This window comes from Rhyacophila brunnea, unplaced genomic scaffold (assembly GCF_057557595.1).
Source record: "Rhyacophila brunnea isolate RB1 unplaced genomic scaffold, BYU_Rbru_1.0 scaffold_4, whole genome shotgun sequence".
NCBI lineage: Eukaryota > Metazoa > Arthropoda > Insecta > Trichoptera > Rhyacophilidae > Rhyacophila > Rhyacophila brunnea.
The window spans coordinates 45,235,650-45,258,207 of record NW_028233068.1 but is presented as its reverse complement, the minus strand read 5'-3'; the positions used below and the strand labels follow the sequence as shown (position 1 = coordinate 45,258,207).

At 34.9% G+C, this 22,558-nt stretch overlaps 1 protein-coding gene across 8 annotated transcripts; it reads left to right on the top strand.

The window, feature by feature from the left end:
* The first annotated feature begins 1,102 nt into the window (after positions 1-1,102).
* On the top strand, positions 1,103-22,516 carry P5cr-2 (Pyrroline-5-carboxylate reductase-like 2). Of its 8 annotated transcripts, none has more exons than XM_085953954.1 (7): positions 1,103-1,165; positions 8,741-8,953; positions 9,980-10,050; positions 11,212-11,394; positions 12,536-12,748; positions 20,866-21,070; positions 22,385-22,516. In XM_085953954.1, exons 2-7 carry the CDS (start codon positions 8,833-8,835, stop codon positions 22,459-22,461), a joined length of 870 nt encoding a protein of 289 aa, XP_085810080.1. In that variant the 5' UTR covers positions 1,103-1,165; positions 8,741-8,832; the 3' UTR covers positions 22,462-22,516. The 8 variants fall into 8 exon arrangements, with proteins under 8 accessions (XP_085810080.1, XP_085810081.1, XP_085810086.1 ...); XM_085953955.1 differs by having other exon boundaries at positions 1,106-1,145; XM_085953960.1 differs by having other exon boundaries at positions 1,111-1,165; positions 8,488-8,953.
* The last annotated feature ends 42 nt before the right edge of the window (positions 22,517-22,558 follow it).

Below are 22,558 nucleotides of genomic sequence, written 5' to 3'. Positions count from 1 at the left end.
GGCATAGAAAAAGTTGATTTAAATGATATTTGAATATAATTTTCTTTAGTAGGCAAGGAGTTCCGGCACCTTTGTTTGTTAAAAAAAACCCTGATTTATACTAATGTAGGTACCTAAAATCATTAAAAAACATGGTATAAATTAAAAATTTAGTAGCAATATTTATTCGGCAATGATTTATTTAATACAAAATTCTATAATTAAGAGAACCAAATGGGAGGCGATATGACAGCGATTCGCAGTCAAAGCCTCGGTAAAATCATAAAAAAGAAAACCAAATGTCGTCTTTTCAACGCGTGCGTGCTGTATGTGCTCGTGTATGGCTGTGATATGTGACACCTTAATAAGTTTCACAGGTCTCGGCTGTTGAGCTTTGAAAATCGATGTCTCCGCCGAATCTTATGAGTACATTGGTACGACCGCGTTATAAACATAAGTAATCACGAATATACGCTTTACGTGGTTGGACATGTGTTCCGGATGCCGCCGGAAAGTGCGACACTCCGTACCATTGTGGCACAACCTCAAGTGATCCGTCTCCGTGGCCAGCCCTCTCTCACCCTGCAGCGGTGCGACAAAGGCGATCTACGCGCTGCATGGCGGGAGGCGCGAGATTTGTGCAATAAGCCGGAGGACGTGACACGACTTTGTACTTGCCCTATGTCCCAATACGTATGACATGGCGAAGTAAGTATGACGTGGTAATACATATTTTTTCCGATGATATAACCTTTTTATAGATAGGTTATATTATATTTTAAAATTTTATAAACTAATTTCTAACCAAGTACTTAACTGAAAAACTTTCGAAAACTATTTCTTTAAATTACAACTTTTTAGCTGACAAAAAATGTCTAGCAGACATAATACCTATTATAAAGACTAATCCCGAAAACGTTTTCTATCTCGGGATTGCAAACCCTAATTAATAAAGTGTTATACTTACCTACTTAATATGAATTAGAATTTTCTTGTATGAAGTGTATCTAATCTTATTTGTCGAAGTTTATCAGCACAGCACCTTTTAAAAAATATCTTATTAATATTATTTATTATACCTACTATATTATTATTTATGTCATATATAAGTACCTACATACTTATTACTGTGGCATTTTCTTGTCAGTCGTAGTGTTGAGATTAAGGCTAGTAACTTGTGAATAATGTAATATTTGAAAGCCTTTAAATTTGTTGTCTGATTTAGAACCATAGATAATAATTTTGTGAAGTAGTGAATATTAAATATGGAGAGGAAACCTTTTCAAATTTATAAAATCATAGTTGTTTATATCGGTTTTACCTATCCACCTATTGAAGGATTGGAATAAAGTGTTGTATTATCTTTACAAATGTGCTAATAACAGGATATTTTTACACTTTCTATATAAATCTTGAATATAATATGTGAAAATAAAATTTAAACGCTAAAACTAACCATTTAATTTAAATGATGGAATGCAATTATATGCAGAACAACTTTTCCATACAAAATAATGATTATTATAAAATAATTAATTTTTATTATATATACTATGCACATGCCATTAAAAAACGCATTGTAAATTTCAATTACCACCTATTGGCAATCTAGGTATCATCCCAATTCTAATTTGTTATAAGTGCGATTTATTACTTTTGGGTTATTCCTGTTTGAAGAATGCTTCCAAATACGTACCATTCCATGATGGTATAGATAGTTGGTAAAATTACCGTCTCTGATGACGTGTCGATCTCGCGACTGGAAAAATATATATGTTATTTTTCAATGTGTGCTTGATCCAGTTCAAGGACTCAATGGATTCGGCGCTGGCTAATAACCATTCCTTAGTGAAAGCTTTGTAGAGGCGCATAATATGTAATATGATTTGGTTAGGTTAATAATTATAGTACCATGACTGTACGTTATTTATACATATCATAATACAGTATAACCCCTATTTTACGTTTTTTAAGGGACTGAAAAAAAAACCTAATTGGAGGGAAAATATAAAAGAGGGGTATTGAAAAAAAGAACATTTAAATTTTATGTTTCTAAAAAAATAACGTTTTATTAAAAAACAACATTCAATTTAAATTTTTATTGAAATTTTTTTTATTTTTTATTAAAAAAATCATGTAGGTATATTAGTTTGTTGCATTTTTGTTATGTAATTCTCACCTTACGCCATTCGAATGTCACGACCCAGTCATTGTCAAGCGCGCGTAACTCGCAATTTTTTTAATATTTCCGACGTAAATCGCGGGAAAGAAAAACGTAAATGCGGGTATTAAATGTACTGAAATACATTGGGACTGAAAAAAATACACGCAATTGCCGGGAAAACGTGAATTCCGGGCACGTAAAAACGAGGTTATACTGTATATGCGATGTTGGTGAAATAAACCTTCGGCAAAGTAAAAGGCAATCAATACATATTGGGAGATTTCAAAACTACATCCATTGTGATATCTGGTGGAGATTTTAAAAAAGTTTCCCTTTACAAGTTCGAAACGCAGTGACACACTGTCACCATCAATGCACATCTTTTTTTTTTTTTACTATTAAAGCAAATTTGTGATGTGTGTTTATATCACTTATCTGGTCGACTCGTCTTGCCGGGCCCCTCCTGAGCCCGGGCCCCCAGCCCTGTCAGCCCGCCCTCCTTGTGGGGGCCATGACCTACTACCTGCCTGTCGCTACTCTGAACTGGGGTGTAATGCTCAGATCAAACCAGTTTTTGTGTTAGTTCGCTTACCGGAATCCTTCCCTTATGCGCTGGCTAGACGTCAGCGACTTGCCTGCGCGGTATAGACTTTTACAGCGCTTTTCTTTACGCGAGCTTCAGTTTTCCCGTCCATACACACGAACTTCTCGATACAAACCGGTTTGCGCAGGTAAGCTTGTCGTAAAGCATGAGCGTCTAGCTTAAATGCTTAAAAATGATAACGTGCAGAAGTCAACATATCTCGGAAGTGACATGACCTGGTCAAAGTTAATTATTAATATTTGGTATAGGTACTTACTAATTGTATGTATTCATGTAAGGAAGTCACAGGGAGTTTTATAACATACATATTGTCAGTAGCGCGCGTTTAGTGACGTGTAGGTCCGACATTCACATAAAATAACATTTAAAATTTTCGTCTCCTTTACGCAATGGCGCTGTGACTCTGACAAGGTTTATGGTGGTTGGCCAGTTATGAAAAAAAGACGGTTCACCACACAACCGAGCAGACGCGCACACATCAAAATGGTATGGGAGGGTCAATTTAAAAAAAAAATCTAGCAGGCGCCACTGAATTCCGCATTTACCCCGCCTACTACTTATAGCTTCTCGTCGTTTCAACCGCAGACCCCCATACTTTTCCGGGTACATTCCCCATAGTCGGACACTCCGAACTCTGAGTGTAGTCAGTGACGTCCCGTGGGGGTAGGCAGATTGAGCATCGCTTGGGGGCGGCAGTTACTTGAAGGGCGGCAAATCGACGAGAAACATTAGAGATAATATAGGAATAGATACCGAAACTTGGTAATAACGGAAATATCTTTCCATTAAAAAAATCACCTCACTGGTTGGAAACAAAATGTACTAATTAACATAAAATATTTAGCAGGACTGTATTTTCTTTTGTTGGGTTCGCGATGTCTAGTTTACTTCTGTTGTCCTTGGACGTCACGTCCTTGATGACCCGCAATGACACGTGCAGATGTGTGAATTATAATTGAATTATAGGTAGGTACATACTTGCCTAACTAATTTATCCAAATATTTTTACCAGTGATTCGCGAGTTTTGAAAGTTTATTTAGGTGTATTTTTAAATGTATCTGAAACCGTGGACTCTCAATATTGTCTATTGAAGTAGAGAGATGGCATTTAAATTAGATTTTGTGATCTTATATATTTTGTTAGTAATGTATCCATACAAAATATTTCTTCGATATTGGAGTCATGAAAGGATGATAAAAAAATACTGTATAAAAATGGGGTGACATTTTGGCGTTGCGTAGGGGCGGCATTTTGTCTAGGGGCGTCACTTCAAATGGAACATAAATGTGTCGGATGAAGTGACATAAACAAACAAATTAATAATTTTAAGTTCCATCAATCGTCATTCATCTCACTGGCGGAAAACAATATTAATATAAACGCGTTTCCCCAAAAATTTTTTACACAATATGAGTTTGTTGAGTGTGTACCTGCAGCTATAACTACGGGTGCTTACATGCGAGTCATTGCAACCTGTCGCATCCACAAGCGGTCACAATCATAATTATTAGGATAGTCAGTGTCCGTGTGTGTCGTCCGCGCTATCTTGTCTTTTAGGCAGTGTGAGAATATTAATGCAAACAATGAATTATCTAGATTGTTACACCAATTCATGAGTGCTGATTGCGGGTATTCCACTTACACAGGCCTCGCGTGACGTAGAATATCGGATTGGTACCAATCCATTGAGAAAGTCGTTCGACAGCCAAATCATCCGGGTCAAGATCCCCAGTCATGATATCCTGATGAAAACGAAGGAGTAATATTCCGTTCATCTACATTCTACACAATTTGTTCTTTTTTCATTCTTGGGGGGCCGTACCCAACCGAGTGTGCGCTCTGGGTCGGCGCTCCGGTACTTTTGAATCGCAAGAATATAGATAATCAATTTATTAAGCTGTGGTTATTTCTAACTTGGAAACAACCGACAATCAATATAAATGCGAAAGAAACAATTAGTCAGTTTAATTCCTAAGTGATTACAGGAGGTGTTGATTTTTTCATATTTAGCTTCCCGTGGCTTCGATTTTGTTTTCTATGAATAGTCGTTGTCATTGCTGTTACAAAATTTTCAGTATGTAGGTATCCGTCGTAATATTAAAACATATGCTTTAGAAAAGGTGGGGTGAGAGGGGGGGGGTTGGATTATCAAGGTGTGTTCGACTCAGCACTATTTTATTTAGCTCTACAACCACTGACCATTGCAAGCTATTAAATCCAAGAAATACCCCCAAATCCTCAAATATTACCGATATTTGTTGTTTTTATTTAATAAAACGCAATTTTTTTATAGTACTTATTCCACTTTTAATTAATATATTAGGACCGGTTTCGTCCGCCTCAGTGGGACATTTTCAACTGCGGACTATACCGGTCCCAATATATTAATTAAAAGTGGAATAAGTACTATAAAAAAATTGCGTTTTATTAAATACAATACAATACAGTTAACAAAATAAAAGAAATTACCGATATTTAATAAACGTTGCATTTAAGTGATATACTTATCATACAGGCGTAAATATTGAAAATATAATACTCTTTAATCGGTATTTAATATATCCCCACACTCAAGAATCGTACTCTCTTACAGCCGTACCCAGAGAAGGTAACATAATTCACATTATTTTTTGCGATATAGTGTAAATATCAGTAGTTACGTCTTATTAAAAAAAAACTGTGGAGTAGGGTAGGTACTGCAATCGCATGAACGTGACAAATCTCTTATGGCAAATCTGCAATGTCCGTGATGGGTCTTATCACCAGACGGGTTCGAGTCTCATCACTGCCAATATATTTCAATCATGTCTTCTCCGATACCAGAACATATCGTCAGTAGGCACCTACTTTTCGAAAATAAACGCCCGATAAAGGCCCTATCAGTTGACCCTTGAGATCAAATTTATTATATTTTTGTGTTTACATGATAGTATAAGTATTATCCATAATCAAAACACTGTTATAATTTCGTGCCTAATCAGTTTTTGATAGAATTCTTATAAGTCAGTCGTGTATTTTATTTGTATATAAAAATAAGTTTTATTTTATAATAATTTAGTATTCATATAATTGGCAGACATTGCCATAAGTGGAAATTTGTTATTATTTGTGGATTTTCGGAGTTACTATAGGTAAATTTAATAACAATATTGTTTGTATTTCAATAAAATTAATTTGAACCATGCAAGTATATCAATGCAGTAGGTACTTAGTATTCGTTTTCGGTGAAATGATATTTATGTTTAAAGATGTTTACACGGTTTTTTTATGATTGAGAAATTTTGATTTGAATGTTGAATCAATTGAAAATCGAATGTGGGATGGACGTAATATTTTTATGAGACAATATTATTATCTTCTCAAATACACTCCTTCAATTTACAACATTTTTACAATAAAAACAAAAGTATGACGCGAACGGATGTTTTATGTACTCAGTTTCGATTTAAAAATTCGGTACAGTTCGGTTATGAGGAATACAGCGGAAAACACATTTCGAAAATACCCGATATACTGGATGATTTGTTAGATTAACCTAACCAAACCTAACCTAACCTAACCCAACCTAACCTAACCTAAACTAATAAATAATCCAGTATATTGGGTATTTTCAAAATGTGTTTCCGCTGTATTCCTCATAACCGAATTGTACCAAAAATTCTACACATATAATATCTGTGCACCAACCTATCGAGATCATGAATACGTGTATTAAATAAGGCTCTAAGTACCAAAAAGTAGTATTGCCTGTAGTTACAAAATACCGAGTCATTGCAGTAAAATTTCATGAAGCAGACCTTTTGAAAAATGTAGTTTTACAGTGTGAAGCAATCACGGCAGCTTCTATAATTTTGGGTATTAAGAACTCGCAAGTGTCAACACACCATCGTCAGCTATTTTATATTGAATGCCGTTGACCGCTGCAGTGCTACTTACACCATTATAAATAAAACACGCCAACGGACTTACAACGTCGACAGGTTTAATTATTTTGCTGTATTTTTTTGACTTGCTTGAGGCACTTAGACTATAGTTGAAGTTATTGGCGTTGGTATGTAGAACATTTTTCTATAAAAATGTCAGTTTTTAAGTTTTTGGTACTTAGCGCCTTAATTAATACACGTATTCAATTATGTAATTGTCTGTAATTAACTAGTTATTCTTAGACATTCTTAAAGTAAATAATTGTATACAAAGGGTTTAGTAAATTATTTTTTTTATTCGACGAGAAATTCACACGATTTGAGAACGTAACATTCTTTATTGAACATACATAATTTGAAAACACCTCTGATATAATATGTAGGTATACTTACTACAAAAAATATCATACATTGCAAATGAGCCACGATGGCCGAGCGGCTTAAGCGTCGAGTTATAATGTTCGTAGGGTCCCTGGTTCGAGTCCTGGGTCTGGAAAATACAAATAATGTTTTTCAATTTGTGTGTTGGAGTCAGAGTATGGACCTAATAGGTTGAGCAAGAGGCTAACATCAATTTCTCATAAAAAACAAAATCTGTTAATACAACCTCCACTCTGTGGAGGCCCATATGATTCTCTCGGGATAAAACATTGTGAAGTAGTAGTAGTAGGTAGTAGTTTTTACATTTCTGAAGCGGTACACAGATTGCGTTAATTTTGACAGCCGGTTTTGGTGCTGCAATTGGTAAAATGCATTGGTGCGTATCTAGTGGATGTTGAGAGTCGAATTATTCGAATTTTGAAAAATATATTTTTATTTTTGAGTTGCAAGTTTGCAGATTTTAATTTTATAAAAATTGGTTAAATTGTATTTAGGTACCTACGTAATAAATAAGTACAACAAAGAATGTGTATCCATTTCAACCTTATTATAACGTTGTTTATTAGTTAAAATATTAATGATAATATCAACGATAATATTATTATATGAATTACATAATAATAAAAAATGTATTTTAAGGATAGTCTAAATTAGATTAGGTATCTAGATTCGTAAATTAAATGATACTATGATAGGTTGTTAATCATTAAGGTTTGTTATCAGTTTTCTAGATACAAATATTCCTAGTAAGTAGGTAGGTTATCTGCTATCTATATTTAGATGGTAATAAATAAAATCAGTTACACACATGTAATTTAATATTATTGTTTTTTATCACCTACTATTGTACTATTTTATCCATAATTTTATTCATACCATCCATATAATTAACAGGATTTCATATAAAAATTAAAAAAATAAATAATCAAGATATTTTGAATGAAATTAAAATTTGCTTGAATGATATTTTTGTACTAAATTTAAAAAAAATCTAATTTTTGATTTAACGTATACCTACATTTATACTCATATTAATTTCGTTTATAACATCTAATGCCTCTAAAATATTTCGATGTAAATGCTTTTTTGTCAAAGTCCTAAAATATTCTAACTGTTTGACGTAGGTACGTAAATAATTTGAAAAAATGCAAAAGATATAAATTTTAAATTATAAGAAAACCAGAAATAATACATTATTTTAGATTTGTATAAAATTATGCTTGACAGCGCTCGAAATGGAAAAGTTTACGAACCGGAGCGCACGACAATTTTCTGAAGAACAATACATAGTTAGCATAGATAGAAGACATAGTTATCATTTTTTTGTGTATTTCATAAAAATAAGTATGTTAGATTTTCTATTGTATGGCCTATCTAGCTCAGACGGTCAAATTATTTTTTTCACGAGACGGAGCGATAATTTTACCGATTTCAGGAACAGGAACGGCGCTCCGGTCATTTCGAGCCCTGGCTTGGAAGATACATGATTTCATTAGATACCTACTTAACAAATGGGATGAGCTTACTCAAAGGCAGCCCTTTATCCAGGATATAATATGTTACATACACGAAGCTAGTTTCTGGAGATGAAAAGAGTTTTGTTTATAAATACCCATATACTATGAACGGTGTTTCATCTTACTGTAGGTATCTACATAATTTCATATTGTTTTGGTGATATCTAATAGATTTCCGGATTAGAGCCTGTGAAAAGAAGTGTTGTAACTAATTATAGTAGAACTGATATTTAAATTTTGAGAATCATCTACGAGTGTTTAAAATGAATGTTGCTAAAGGAAACTCAAAGGAGGGCGCAGCGGTTGGCGGGAAAATGCTGAAAATTGGATTCCTCGGAGGTGGGAGGATGGCGCACGCCATGGCAAAGGGTTTTATATCGGCAGGTACATTAAAATATATTACTTTGATTTAATTATCTCAACAATTAATCACAAATAATATTCAATTATAAAACAATGTTTTTATCGTGGTTTAATCTTAATCACTATCTTCATCCTGTCATTTTTAATTGAATTGTCATTAAACTTGACATTTAAATAATTACAAGAAAAAAAGAACTTTTTATGTATAACGTTTTTAAATTTTCTGTTGAATTATTATGCTCAATATGCTCAAACTTGTACTTGATATGAAGTAAATAAAAAAACAAACAAAAAAATATAGAATACTGAAATGTCTTTTTGACATTTCATTTTGATTTCCATAGTAACGCACGTATATATTAATAATTTAGTTGCTAGGCCCACCTTCTTAGCAACCAATAATAGTCATTAGTTTTTACGGATTTTTCTGAAATAACTTTCCATACAAAACAGAATTAACTGAAAATGAATTCAATTCTGCTTAAAGATGGCTAAAAGTATTAAAATAATGCATTGGCATCGTGTTCTGATATATTCTAAAAGTTTCAAATGTCTAGTTAGTCGGGAAGTTGGTTAAAAATCGATTGCAAGATTTGTACTGGACAAACAACCACCGGACAAATAAGAATACGAGCTAATAAAAACGTTGTAATAAAATATGTGGTTGCGTTATGCAATTTTTGTTTATTGTTGGCGATACTCGACAACTCCATGATTCAAATTTCAAAATGGAAGAAATCACTAAAAATACACTGAATACCCCAATTTTACCTCGAACACCATTTGGAAAACACTACTGTTGAGCGTCACACTGACGTTAACCTTAGCGATAGATTGGGGGACCCGCCAAAGATCCTGGACTGGAGGCCCGCATCAGGATTTGAGGGCCATGCTGATAATAGTGATCACTGAAATACAGGCATTGCCAATAATCTCCTTTCATTTGGAGCGATCAGGCACTAATCCAGTTGCTTCAGTCATCAATGATTCAGATTTTTATTAATTTATACAAATTCAATTTATTAAACTAATTAAATATTTATACAGGATTGGCCAAAGCCGAAAACATAATCGCGAGTTGCCATCCCTTGGACTTAAAATGTGCCGAAGAATTTAAGGTAAAATCATATTTTTATCATAACAGAAATTTAAGCTTCCGAAGTATACAATATTTTTATTGATTTGTGTATGATGTATAATAACTATCATTAAGGTAATAAAACGAAGTATGGGTAAATGTATATTGGACACAACGCGCAATGATCTAAGAAAAAATATATGGGCATGGAAACAAACAAATTATTGGGAACAAAGCGAATACAAAGACCTTGAAGTGGAGAAGACCAAACATATCGTTCGAAGAACAGATTATATCTGGACAAAATTTCATCATCCAAGAGACATTACATTAAAATACATAAGGGGTGACCAATATTTCCGCTGGATCGATGGGATAATCAAGGCGAACGGGAATTAAATAGTAGAGACAGCAAGGAAATGCTTTCACCCAGTCACAGGTAGAGTTGTGTTGCAGGAATTTCTCGACGGGAATTCTCGAGAAATTTTCGAGATTTTCAATCCCGAATCTCGAGAATTGAAATTTTGAACATTTCTGGAAATCCCGGATCTCGAGAATCTTTTCTTGGGATTCGGGATTTCTTTATTATCAAATATTAATTGAAAAAACGATTTTCTATATGAAAAAAGTGGAAAGAAAACACAAAACGTCCAAAAACTGATCGGGGCATTTAACACTACGTCGACTCAAAATGAGCGCAATTTTTGCAACATCAAGGAATTTTGTGTCTCAAAAGCGTACGCGATTGTCCGTGTTTTTTGAAATTCCATTTTAATAAGTAATGTTTTGAATTATTTTTGTTTTCCTGTGTCTATTTTGTTTGTCTTTTTACATAAATAAAAAATATCATATTTTTTTGGAATTTGTCTGTCTTTACACTGATTTTAGGATTTTTACAGGTTTTTTTTTAAATATCCCGATATCTCGATAATTCTTTTCTGGAAATCCCGAATCTGGAGAATTCAAAATTTCATCATTTCGGGAAATCCCGAATCTCGAGATTGAGGTTTCCTCGGGAAATACCCAACTCTAGTCATAGGGGATCGAGAGTGACTTAGATTATGATGGTATAATGAATTTAACTGATTTATAAATGGAAAGTCTTCTCATTTCCCTTTGGTAGGTACCATATTTTATAGTTTATTAATATTATTAATAATTTTAATATAACAACATATATACATATTATTTTTTATGACAGGCTTTAGGTGCCAGTGCAGTATTTACGAACAAGCCCGTCATAGAAAAGTCTGATGTGGTGGTGATATCTGTGAAGCCATCCGTAGTTCCAGAAGTCTTGGCAGAAGTAAAACCATTGCCTGGAGCACAAAATAAGTTGTACATATCGATTGCAATGGGAGTGACAATCAAGGAATTGGAAAAGGTAAATAAAGCTAGGTAAATAACTACCTACTTGTCGGCGTGTCGTTTGACGTAATATAAAAATACATTTATTAAGTACGCAGGTATAAGGTATACATTTTATAAGCAGACGAGCGAATACCCTAAATATTTAAAAAAATGTTACAATTAATTCTTGATGACATCAACGGATATTTTTTTACTCTTAATTTATTTACAGATCTAGCGTTAATAGACCAAGGTTTTGATATATAAACCATAAGAATTAATAAATATATTTCAGATAGTCTATGCATGTTGAAGCAGGGTTTTGAATGTGGGAGTGTCCTACGAAAATGAAACAAATTATAAACGTATGTGTTATGTATATGCAATAGTATGTGTTGCAATTTTCAAATACACCAATATTGCATGAGCATCATTGCATAAGCCGATAGCAGTTGTAAAACGAAGAACAAGCTTAGAGTGACGTACTCTTGACACGTGTTTAAATTTATCCCATATTCTTCCACATTTGAGGTCGGTTGCCTGTTACTCCATATCTGTTGGGTATTTCAGTTCCAATTAATTCTGTCTTCCCTGCGCATCTATTGAAAACGAAAAATGACATTTATACCCACCATTATAATTTCAATTTATTTTTCAATTTATTTATTTTTAGCCAATTGTGGATATTGCGAATTATAAGTTTAAGACGTTCACAATATGACATGAAACATTATTATAAAGAAGGGAAAAAAGTAATAAAAGCGATAAAAATGAAAATATAAAAAGAGAACATACACAAGACTGCTATCGGCCGCTATCGGCAGCTATCGAGGGTAGTTTTTCATATTTTTGTTTCAAAGTATTAGCACGTATTGTAACAATTACAATAAGTTAGCTGTAATTGTTACAATAAGTGCTATGTTTTAACAGTAGGTACCTCTCTTGGTTTGAGGTAAATTTTAGAGCGAGATAGACAGTTTTGACTATTTAGACAGCTAACTTATTGTTACAATTAATAATACTTCGATACAAACATACGAAAAACTACCCTCGATAGCTGCCGATGGCAGTCTTGTGTATAGAATAGGTGCGCTGGAATACCTAATAGCGGCCAATATTACAACTATCTACATTAAAGATTATTGTATTGTTAATAGTACCTACTATCATTCTAGAATCTACCTATCTCGTGTCGAGTCATTCGTGCGATGCCAAACACCCCGGCATTGGTTTTATCTGGTGCCGCTGTAGTGGCGCCCGGTTCCAACGCAACAAAAGAGGACTCTGATTTAGCCATAGAACTTTTCCGCGCTGTGGGAACCTGTGACCTGGTCTCCGAATATTCACTCGACGCTGTTACAGCCCTCAGTGGATCTGGTCCTGCTTACGTAAGTAAATATACATGATATTCAAGTTTTAAATTCTAAATTGATCGACTATTTCTTTTATTCAACGAATAATTCACGAGATTTTAAGAATGTACCGTTCTAATTATTGAACATACATAATTCTGAAAACATTCTTAATCCTGTGAATTATCCGTTGAATAAAAGAAATAGTTAATTAAAATTATTATCAAGCTTAAGTAAGTTACAACAGAAAATATTGGAGTAATCCGTGACGTCGTTTACAAGTAGGGAATCCAATCCCGAGCCAAAATTATGATCCCGGGATTTCGGGATTACAATTTGACAATCCCGGGATCCCGGGACTGGTCCCGGGATTGGCATTTTTTTCCATTGTTAATATAAAATGTTTATATTTACAAATAACTTTGATAAAATCGGTCAAAAATAAATCTAGTATAATTTATACTATTTTTTTTTTTTTGTGATTTTACCGAGGCTTTGACTGCGACTCGCTGTCATATCGCCTCTTCTCTTCTAGAAGGGGATCCGTCGATCAGGTCCTCACTCCTATTCTGTTAAATAACTTTACAATTTTGCCTAGCTTTTCCGTCTTACCCACCGCCAGGACACCCTTCAATTCGTCGACATTCTCATAGATATCTGCAATTCGCAGCTGTACTCTGTGAACCTCATATTTGGGGCATTGCAGTGCTATATGTACAATGTCCTCTAAAACATGACATTCATCGCAGAGCTGCGATTCGCTTCTTCCCATGAGGACATCAAATCTTTTGCCCATGGTGTGCCCTGTTCTTAGCCTCAGTATTAGCTTAAGCTCATTCCTCGTCAAAGAAGACTCTACAAACCAGGGAACCTCTCGTGGTGTTGGTAGAATCGACTTACTCCATTTCCCCTTTTCTAATGATGCCCTATGGTGAAAATCTATCCACATACTATGGCACATTTTCTTTATAGCCTCATTCCAGTCCAGGTTTTCTGGTATCCACTGATATGGTACCCCTGAATGGCCGGCTACCTTTGCCAGATCATCTGCCCTTTCATTTCCCTCAATGGCCATGTGCGATGGGATCCATTGAAGGCATAGATCTCCACCTCTATTTTTCTTGGCGTTGATCTGGTCAAGGATGTGGTATGCTATGGTTTTACTGTTATGTGAGCGAGTTGGCAAGATGTTGTAAAGCGCTTTTGGAGTCTGTTAAAATGACAGCGGATTGCGCCGAGAAATCATCGCTTAAAGTGTATTTAATTGCTTCGTTTATCGCGATGAGTTCCGCTGTCATTATTGGTATTGCTGGGTTTAGCTTCCAGCTCTTGTTTATACCTACTTCTGGTATCACAAGAGCTGCTCCTGCTCTATTCTGATCTTTGGATCCATCTGTATAAAGGTGGCTCCATCCTGCGTACCTCTCTGTCAGCATTTTTTCGACACGCTCTCTTCCTTTATCGGATACTATGCTCCGTTTTGGTTTGTCTATTCATTTGACCTCTAGTTGGATAACAGCGCTGAGGTCGTAGGTACCAACTGGCCTCCTCAGCGAATACATACCTAGGCATTTTGTATTTAATACCTCCCAACTTTCTGTGGCTTTTAGGATTCCTACCAGTAGAGGGAGCTTTCTTTTCTCATAGTATGTATTGCTTTCAACAAGCTCGTATAGGAGTTTCACCTTTGCCAATATGGGGTTATCTATTATAGATTTCCACTTCATCCATGTCTTGGTAGCCAGTGCCCATCTCCTGACATTCAGTGGAGGTACGCTGAGTTCTGCTTGGAGCACGTGAATGGGTGTTGTCCTGATAAATCCTCCACATATTCTTAATGCTTTGGACTGGATGCGGTCTAGCCTCACCGAATTAGTTTCGGCAGCGGAGTGGTAAAATATGCTCCCGTAATCTAATCGGCTTCTAATGAGTGCCGTGTATAACCTTCTCATATGAATGGGGTGTACGCCCCACCCACCTCCCGCCAGTACTTTGAGTATGTTCAGAGGTTGTGTCAGGCTATTCGCGCAATGATTAATATGATGCTTCCACGTTAGTCTATAGTCCAGGTTCATACCTAAAAATTTATAAGTGTCTACTCTTTCTATTATAGTGCCATCGATTTTTAAGTTAAGCTGGTTTTGTCTCTTGCCTCTGGCAAAAAGAACCACCTTAGTTTTGCTGGGAGCTACTTTGAGGCCTCGCGTTTCCAATAATAATTTCATTTCGTCAAGACTCTTCTGCATTAACCTTTGACATTCATCTACTCTTTTTTCCGAACAAAAAAGTGCGAAATCATCTGCATATTGTACAATGTTGACCCTTGTTATTAACTTTAATATGTCAGTTGTAAGAATGTTGAATAGTAATGGGGATAGGGGGTCTCCTTGCGGAAGGCCTCTTGAGCATACCGTACTCTTCTTTTCATTATTAATGCACATGGTGATTTTTCTTTCATTTAAATACTGCTTAAGATATTTAGTGATCTTCCCACCGATTCCCCATTCATTCAACACCCTTGACACTTCTTTCACATGCACATTATTATACGCATCCTGGATGTCCAGGAATGTTGTCAGGGTTACTTCGTTTTTGACCTGTGCTGCATTGATGTCTAGTACTAGGTTGCCTATGTTCTCCAGAGTCGACTTTTGCCTTCTGAATCCCGTAGTATTGTGATGAAATAATTGTTTTTTCTCTGCAAACCATTCGATTCTTCTTGCAATCATCTGGTTGAACGTTTTGCACATGCATGATATGAGTGCAATTGGTCTGACTGACGACACTAGGGTAGGATCTCGCCCTGGTTTTAAGATTGGGATAATCATCGTTTCCTTCCATTGCCTAGGGACTTTGCCGGTTTCCATGATTAAGTTGAATATCTCCACTAGTTTATTTTTTCCGATCTCTGGCAGCTGAGCGATCATGGAATATGAAACTTCGTCCATGCCGGGGCAGTGTCTTTATTTTTGGTTACTGATCTTAGTTCCGCCACTGTAAGAATTTCATTCATTGTATCATTAGGATTATATGTTTCCTGTTCTGCGATTTCTTCCTTCGTTTCGTCACTTTTACTTGCTAGTTGTTGAAAGAGGAGTGACGCCATGCTTTCATCCAGTTGATTTTTGAATTTGTTTCCCGATTTGCCCTTCATCCAACTCATTTTTTTCCACATTTCTGAGTAGGAAGTCTCCGAGTTGACGGAGTCACAAAATGCTTTCCAACTTTCTCTTTTGGCTTTTAGGATTACTTTTCGAGTCGTGGCTTGCTTTTTCTTTAGTTCTAGGTAGTTTTCTGTTGAACTGATTTTTTTGAAGCGAGTATAGGCAAGCCTTCTCTCAGCGATTGCCTTTGATACTTCGGAGTTCCACCATGGTTTTGGTCTAAAGTTTGGGTGACTGCATACTTTGAGTCTCGGAATGCTTGAATTTGCCCCATTATTCAATATTGCCTCCAATTTATCATACTCTACTTGTACATCTCTGGTAGGTTCTGTAAGTCTGTCTATGTCATTTGAGATTATTTCTCGATATTGTTCCCAGTTTGCTTTCGGGTAATTTCTTCTTGGGATGATTTCTGTTTGGCATTGATTTTCCACAAACTCGATGATAATGGGTAAGTGGTCACTGCCCATTGTATCGGAGTCTATTTTCCAATCGGTTTCCAGTACCAGCTCATTGGAGATAAATGTTATATCCGGTGCCGCTCCTCTCTGATTTGGAGGGGCGACCCTGGTACTTTGTCCATTGTTAATCGCTACTAAGTCAGAGTCAAGGCATACGTCAGCGACATTCTCTCCTCTTGCGTCTCGAAGTATATGATCCCACATTGGGTGGTGTGCATTGAAATCCCCACCCATAATTGATCCCTCTCCCATTTGATCGAAGAGCCTGCTCCATGCGTTTTTCCGAATGGTAACATTGGGTTTACAATATATTGCTGTCACTGTTTTTAGTTTTTGTGTCCCTCTGATTTCGACTTGACATGCCTCCAGTTCAGTTGGAAGGCCTTGTAGGGTCTTTTCTTTAGACGCCAGTGTTTTATGCACCAGAATCGCTATTCCTCCGTAACCATCCCCTCTGTCTTTTCTATACATCGTGTAATCATTGAATTTTAGATAGTCTAATTCAGACCTCAGCCAAGTCTCTGAGATTATTGCTATTGAAATTTTTTGTCTTATTAAGTAGAGTTCTATATCATCCTTTTTTTGCTTCATACTTCTGGCATTCCATTGTAAAATCCTAATTTGTTTTTTATTATCCATTTTGCTCCAGAACCTCCCCTAGAATTTCCTTTAAGTGTCCTTCTTTGAATTGTTTGCATACCCAGTCCACTGCTTTCATTATTAGTTGTTTAATGATCTGCTGCCAGTCTCCCCCTTTCAGCAAGACTTTCATAATTTCTCCCATCGCGTTAACCTCTGTCTTCCCCTTTGAATTTTTCTTATTTTTTGTAGGCTTTACGCTACTACCTGTAGCTATTATTGTTGAGCCTGAAGCTTCTACCACCGCTTCTTCTTTCTTTTTGTTTTCCTTAGTTTTTTGAATTGTTTCGCTTTCATCTCTTCCTACGATTTTTTTTTGTTTTAATATGTCAGCATAGCTATTATTTAACATATTTTTTTTTGCTTCCTTGAAAGGTATGTTCATTTTTTTCATTGCTTCTTTGCAATTCTTTTCCTCTTGCCAATTTATACTATTTAAGACATTTATTGTTAATATTGTATACGTTCATTCTTGGAAATACACAAGTTTAATGGAGTAAATAATATTGTAATATAAATAATAATGTGAATTTAATACGAGATTTCTGTTTCTGATAGTAAAGACATAATGAATGGATTAGCGAGATTTAAAATAGTAAAGCAAATAATCATGGCGTACTTATGGCCTTTCCGCATCATAAATCAAATTTTTCGACCATGTCCGATCCTAATAGGATCAGTGGGTCTATTCTATACTTATCGACCGCTGAAGTGATAAAGTGATAAATAGTATCAAACTTAGGGTAGGTTTGTATCAAAATATTAGCACTTATTGTAACAATTACACGAAGTTGGTTTTTATTGTTGCAATAAGTGCGATATTTTAACAGCAACAAGATAGGTGCTGTTAAAATATCGCACTTATTGCAACAATAAAAACCAACTTCGTGTAATTGTTACAATAAGTGCTAATATTTTGATACAAACCTACCCTAAGTTTGATACTATTTATCACTTTAGTGTTCGATAAGTATAGAATAGACCCACATATGGGCCTACACAGAGTAGAGGTTGTATTAACAGATTTTGTTTTTTTTTTACGAGAAATGGATGTCAGCTACTTGCTCAACCTGCAAAATCTAATTAGTCAGCCAAATATGAAACTGCCGTAAAACGTATGATATCATGGTGGAATTACTTTGTTAAATGTGCGAAGCATTGTTTTTTTCCAATCTTTCTCATTTTTAATAATTCATGTGAAAAAATAAAATGAATCGGCAACCTACATATGGGTATAAATCAAACTTCATTCAAAATCAGTTTATTTCTAATGTAGTTATTTTTTATTAAAAGTATTTTTTCTGTTTTATTTTCACTTTTATTTTATTTTCCATAAAAATTGTTAAATAAAATCAATCCCGAAATCCCGGGATTATGTTTATCAATCCCGGGATTCATAGGTATCGAAAATAGCGCGGGATCCCTTTTTACAAGGTGGTTGTTAGTAATTTTGAACAATCACAAACACCCAAGCTTTGAGAAAAACACATAAATATTGTGTCCCCACCGGGATCGAACCCAGAACGCTCGGGTGGAAGGCCAGCGCCTTACGCACTACACCACGAGAGCCGCCCCGTGACGTCGGTTAGTAATTAAAGTAATAAATACTTTAATTTAGTATACAAAAATCGATCGCCTACCGTAACTCAATTTGGAGAGCACTTATGAGCAAGTATTATACAGCCAATAGGTAAAATTTGTCGCAATTAAGCATGGCAGTCGTAGCATAGTGGTAATGCACAGGGTGCGATACCCAAGGGACGCAGGTTCGATCCTGCCGGGTGTCTTACTTTTTTCAAAAAAGATTTTTTCTATTGGCTATATTTTCTCATTAGTGTTTTCAGAATTATGTATATTCTAAATTGATCGATTTGACGATTGTCACCTTTTTCTTTTGATGGCGCTCAAGGTCAAACAGAGCCTCTTCTAAGAGATGTGACCCTCTGCGGTGCTTCTCCAGCCATTAACATGAATAAAAACTCTTTCATTGACCAACCCTTGATTGATATTATGTAGAAGTATTATTTTATAAAAATAAGTGTTAGATTTTTTGTTGTATAGCCTATCCATATCAGATGGTCAAATTAGTTTTTCCACGAGACGGAGCGATAATTTTAAGGATTTCACGAACTGGAACGGCCTCCGGTGCGCTCCGGTTCGAGACCTGATATCACGTCAGTGTTGGCAACATAAAGATTCCGCAATAAATGTATAACAGTGAATTGAATTAAAATTTTATGTCAAATAAGCTAAAACTACTATAATTTTGAAGGATTCAAAACGAAACATTTTCTGTGTAGACAGTTGAAAGAGTGTGTCCAATACATTCAATCTACGACACTGCTCGTTAAATGAAATTAGAATAATTATAAGTTCAAGGGAACTAGAATATGAAAGCAAATAAGTGTAGACATATCTATATGCTATAGCAGGGGAGGGCAAACTGCGGCCCGCCATCATTAATTGTACTTCTGATTACGAATAACTTTTTTATAATTTTTAAAAAATATTGACAACAGATTAAAATTTGTTTAGCAATAGTACGCGATCCATTTTCAATAGATATCGATAGTATACCGACAGAGCTACAACTTTGAGATTATTGATCTGCAGTGTGACACTTATTTAAGAGAATTGCATCGTCGTGAAGACATCTCCAAATTTTACAATGCCCTTAATTCAGACAAATTCGACCAACTTAAAGATTATGCAAGAAAAATGTTCGTTATTTTTGGATCAACCTATTTAAGTGAACAAACATTTTCGATCATGAACCTCAATAAAAATTCTTTACGATCAAATATCTCCGATGTCCATTTACGAGCAGTTTTGAGAATATCAACTACAAAATTAACACCTGAATTTAAAAAAATGTTAAAAAATGTATAACAGTTTCGCCGCTCATTTTGAATTCTTGAATTTGGCCCTCCATCCAAAAAGTTTGCCCCTCCCTGTGCGATAGGATGCTATACACAGTGGCGTAGCAAGGCATAGGAAGGCGTAGCAAGACGTAGCAAGGCGTAGGCAACCAGAGTAGCCCGGGTTGGGGCTCAGAAGTGGTCTTTCGTTAGACGTGTAACATTTTCATAACAACTTCTGATAATTTAATGCAATCACTAATCAACGAAACGTTTTTCAGGAGACTATTTAGTAAATAAATGTGTATACATAAAGGTACCAAGCGGAAATCGTGAGAGAGAAATTTCATTAAAACTTATGGAGAAAACGATCTTTCTTAAGATCACGATAAAATAATGTTTTATTAGTGAAAAATCGCCTGCGATGCAAATACTCTCAGTACCTATTTATTATCTATAAATATATATATCGATTATTGTTTGGTGATTGTTTAACTTCTCTGACCGGTTACTGTGGGTTGAAAATGCTCTGTTTTTCATTTACCATCAAGTATATGAAGATGTCTATGATTTAATACTTACAAAAATGAAGGTCCCAATTTACACGTATATTATTTCAATGGTAACCAAACACAAGTGAAGGTAGTATTAGGCATTATGAGGTTTCTGCTAAGTACCTATTCGATTTTAGTATTATTAGATTATCTGGTGTTTTGCCATTTTAAGGCTCTTGAGGTTTTTTTATATTCACCTTCAAGTAAATCCAATATTTATAGAGCATAAGAATAGTACACGGTGCATCAAAAATTTCTATTACTTGTCAGTCTTCTTGCGTTTTACCAAGTCATATCAGCATTCCGTATCTCAGTTGTTTACAAATCGTGGATTGAGTTGAAATCCAATTGGCCGAAAAAAATCCAGGTCAACTTCAGGCTATATTGAGGAATCCTAGATGTGACGATTAGGCTGCATATAATTGGATCGAAATATCGATCTAAACCAAAATACATATAACATGTTAATTTCTCTAGGTATATCTCATGATCGAGGCGCTGGCTGACGGCGGAGTGCGCATGGGGCTCCCTCGAGATCTCTCCCAGCGGCTGGCCGCTCAAACAGTTGCAGGTGCCGCCAAGATGGTGAAAGAGAGCTCTGAACATCCAGCCAAGCTGAGAGACGATGTTACCAGTCCCGGAGGATCGACAGCAGCAGCTTTGTACCACCTAGAAAAGAATGGTGAGGCGAGCTTAAATATTGGGATCATACCTAAATAAGATTTCATATAAATAAAAAGGATTTCAAGTTATACCTACAAATTTATATTTTTTTTAAAAAATCGATGTTTTTTAAAATAGATATAAAAAAATATTAAAACTATGAATTAGTCAAAAATCTAAACGGTAAAAAATTGAAAACTTAATAACTTAATTTTTTATAATAAATATAACCATAAAAATAATGTACTCGTACTTAATAATAACGTAACCTATGTAACAAATGTGGATTTGTCACATCGCAATAATTGTAAGTTTATCTTTTGACTTAAAAACAAAATTCTTTTTAATGTTTTCAGATACATATTTATTAATTAATACAGTTGAAATAATTGTAAATTATCAAAAAAAATCTCAAATCGCAAGCTTCGTATTTTTCCGCTAGGTTCTCTATTGACATATAGGATCCCCTTAATTACATAAATGTATATGATTTTTATTTTATTCTCTTAATTTTGTTGGTATAGTAAACGGGAGATCCTATTTTTAAAATAATGCTATTATAATTTTTAATAAATTTAACTCATAATACATGATGTTGAAAAAACCTTCTTCTATAGAGATGGAGCCTAAGTGTATGAAATTGAAGCAAAAAAGGTCTTTGGTCTATTTATTGATTAAGTTAGCTTTAAGACACTTCACATTGCAGGTTCATTTGAAGAGAACTTCACAGTTCTACTATGGCATTCCACTATTTATTCAGATCCACCCAATTAGTTGAAACCAATAGAAAAACTTTGAATACTTGTGGAATACTAGATTGGGTAGTATATAATTAAATTTGACTTTTATTTGACATTACGCATATCACATAATGCAGTATCAAAATAGACATTTGGCTATAAAATTTAGCAAATATCTACTTGTGGAAAGATTCTCCCTCCTCAACTTTATATAGGAAGCCAAAAGCAAAACATTGAACATAATTCATAAGATGAATAAGCATGTAAAGCACCAATAAAGTTATGTGAAAATGCAACAGGCTTCAAACCAGAACGCAATCTGCCATTTATTTTAAGGGCTACCAATAGAAGAAGAAAATAATGATTTTGTTGAACTACGTATAAGATTTTTATTTCAAAATCTTTGATGCCAATTGAATAATTTTGATTCATTCAATTCACATGTTTTTTTGGCAAATTGTGTACTTACATAGCCACTAAAAATATGTGAAAAAAATATTATTCTATTTTCAATATCCCACCCCATTGGCCATTATGTAATAGAAGCTTGTACCTAAGGTACAAATATTTATAACGATTGTTTTATTTTTCAGCATTCCGAGGGATTGTTATTGGTGCTATCGAAGCTGCAACAGAACAATGCAAAATAGTGGCATCTCAAATGAAATAAATACCATACCAACTTAATAATATTAATAAATAAAGAAAATAGTATATGTGTAAAAGTTTTTATTCTATCTATTATTTTACTCATACTTTTCCATGAA

What these genes read in the sequence shown, in the direction of transcription:
- P5cr-2 (XM_085953954.1), top strand. Translation starts at nt 8,833, where the DNA reads ATGAATGTTGCTAAAGGAAACTCAAAGGAGGGCGCAGCGGTTGGCGGG. An exon ending in AAAGGGTTTTATATCGGCAG is followed by an intron (nt 8,954 to 9,979) that starts GTACATTAAAAT and finishes ATATTTATACAG; the next exon opens with GATTGGCCAAAGCCGAAAAC. An exon ending in GTGGATCTGGTCCTGCTTAC is followed by an intron (nt 12,749 to 20,865) that starts GTAAGTAAATAT and finishes TAATTTCTCTAG; the next exon opens with GTATATCTCATGATCGAGGC.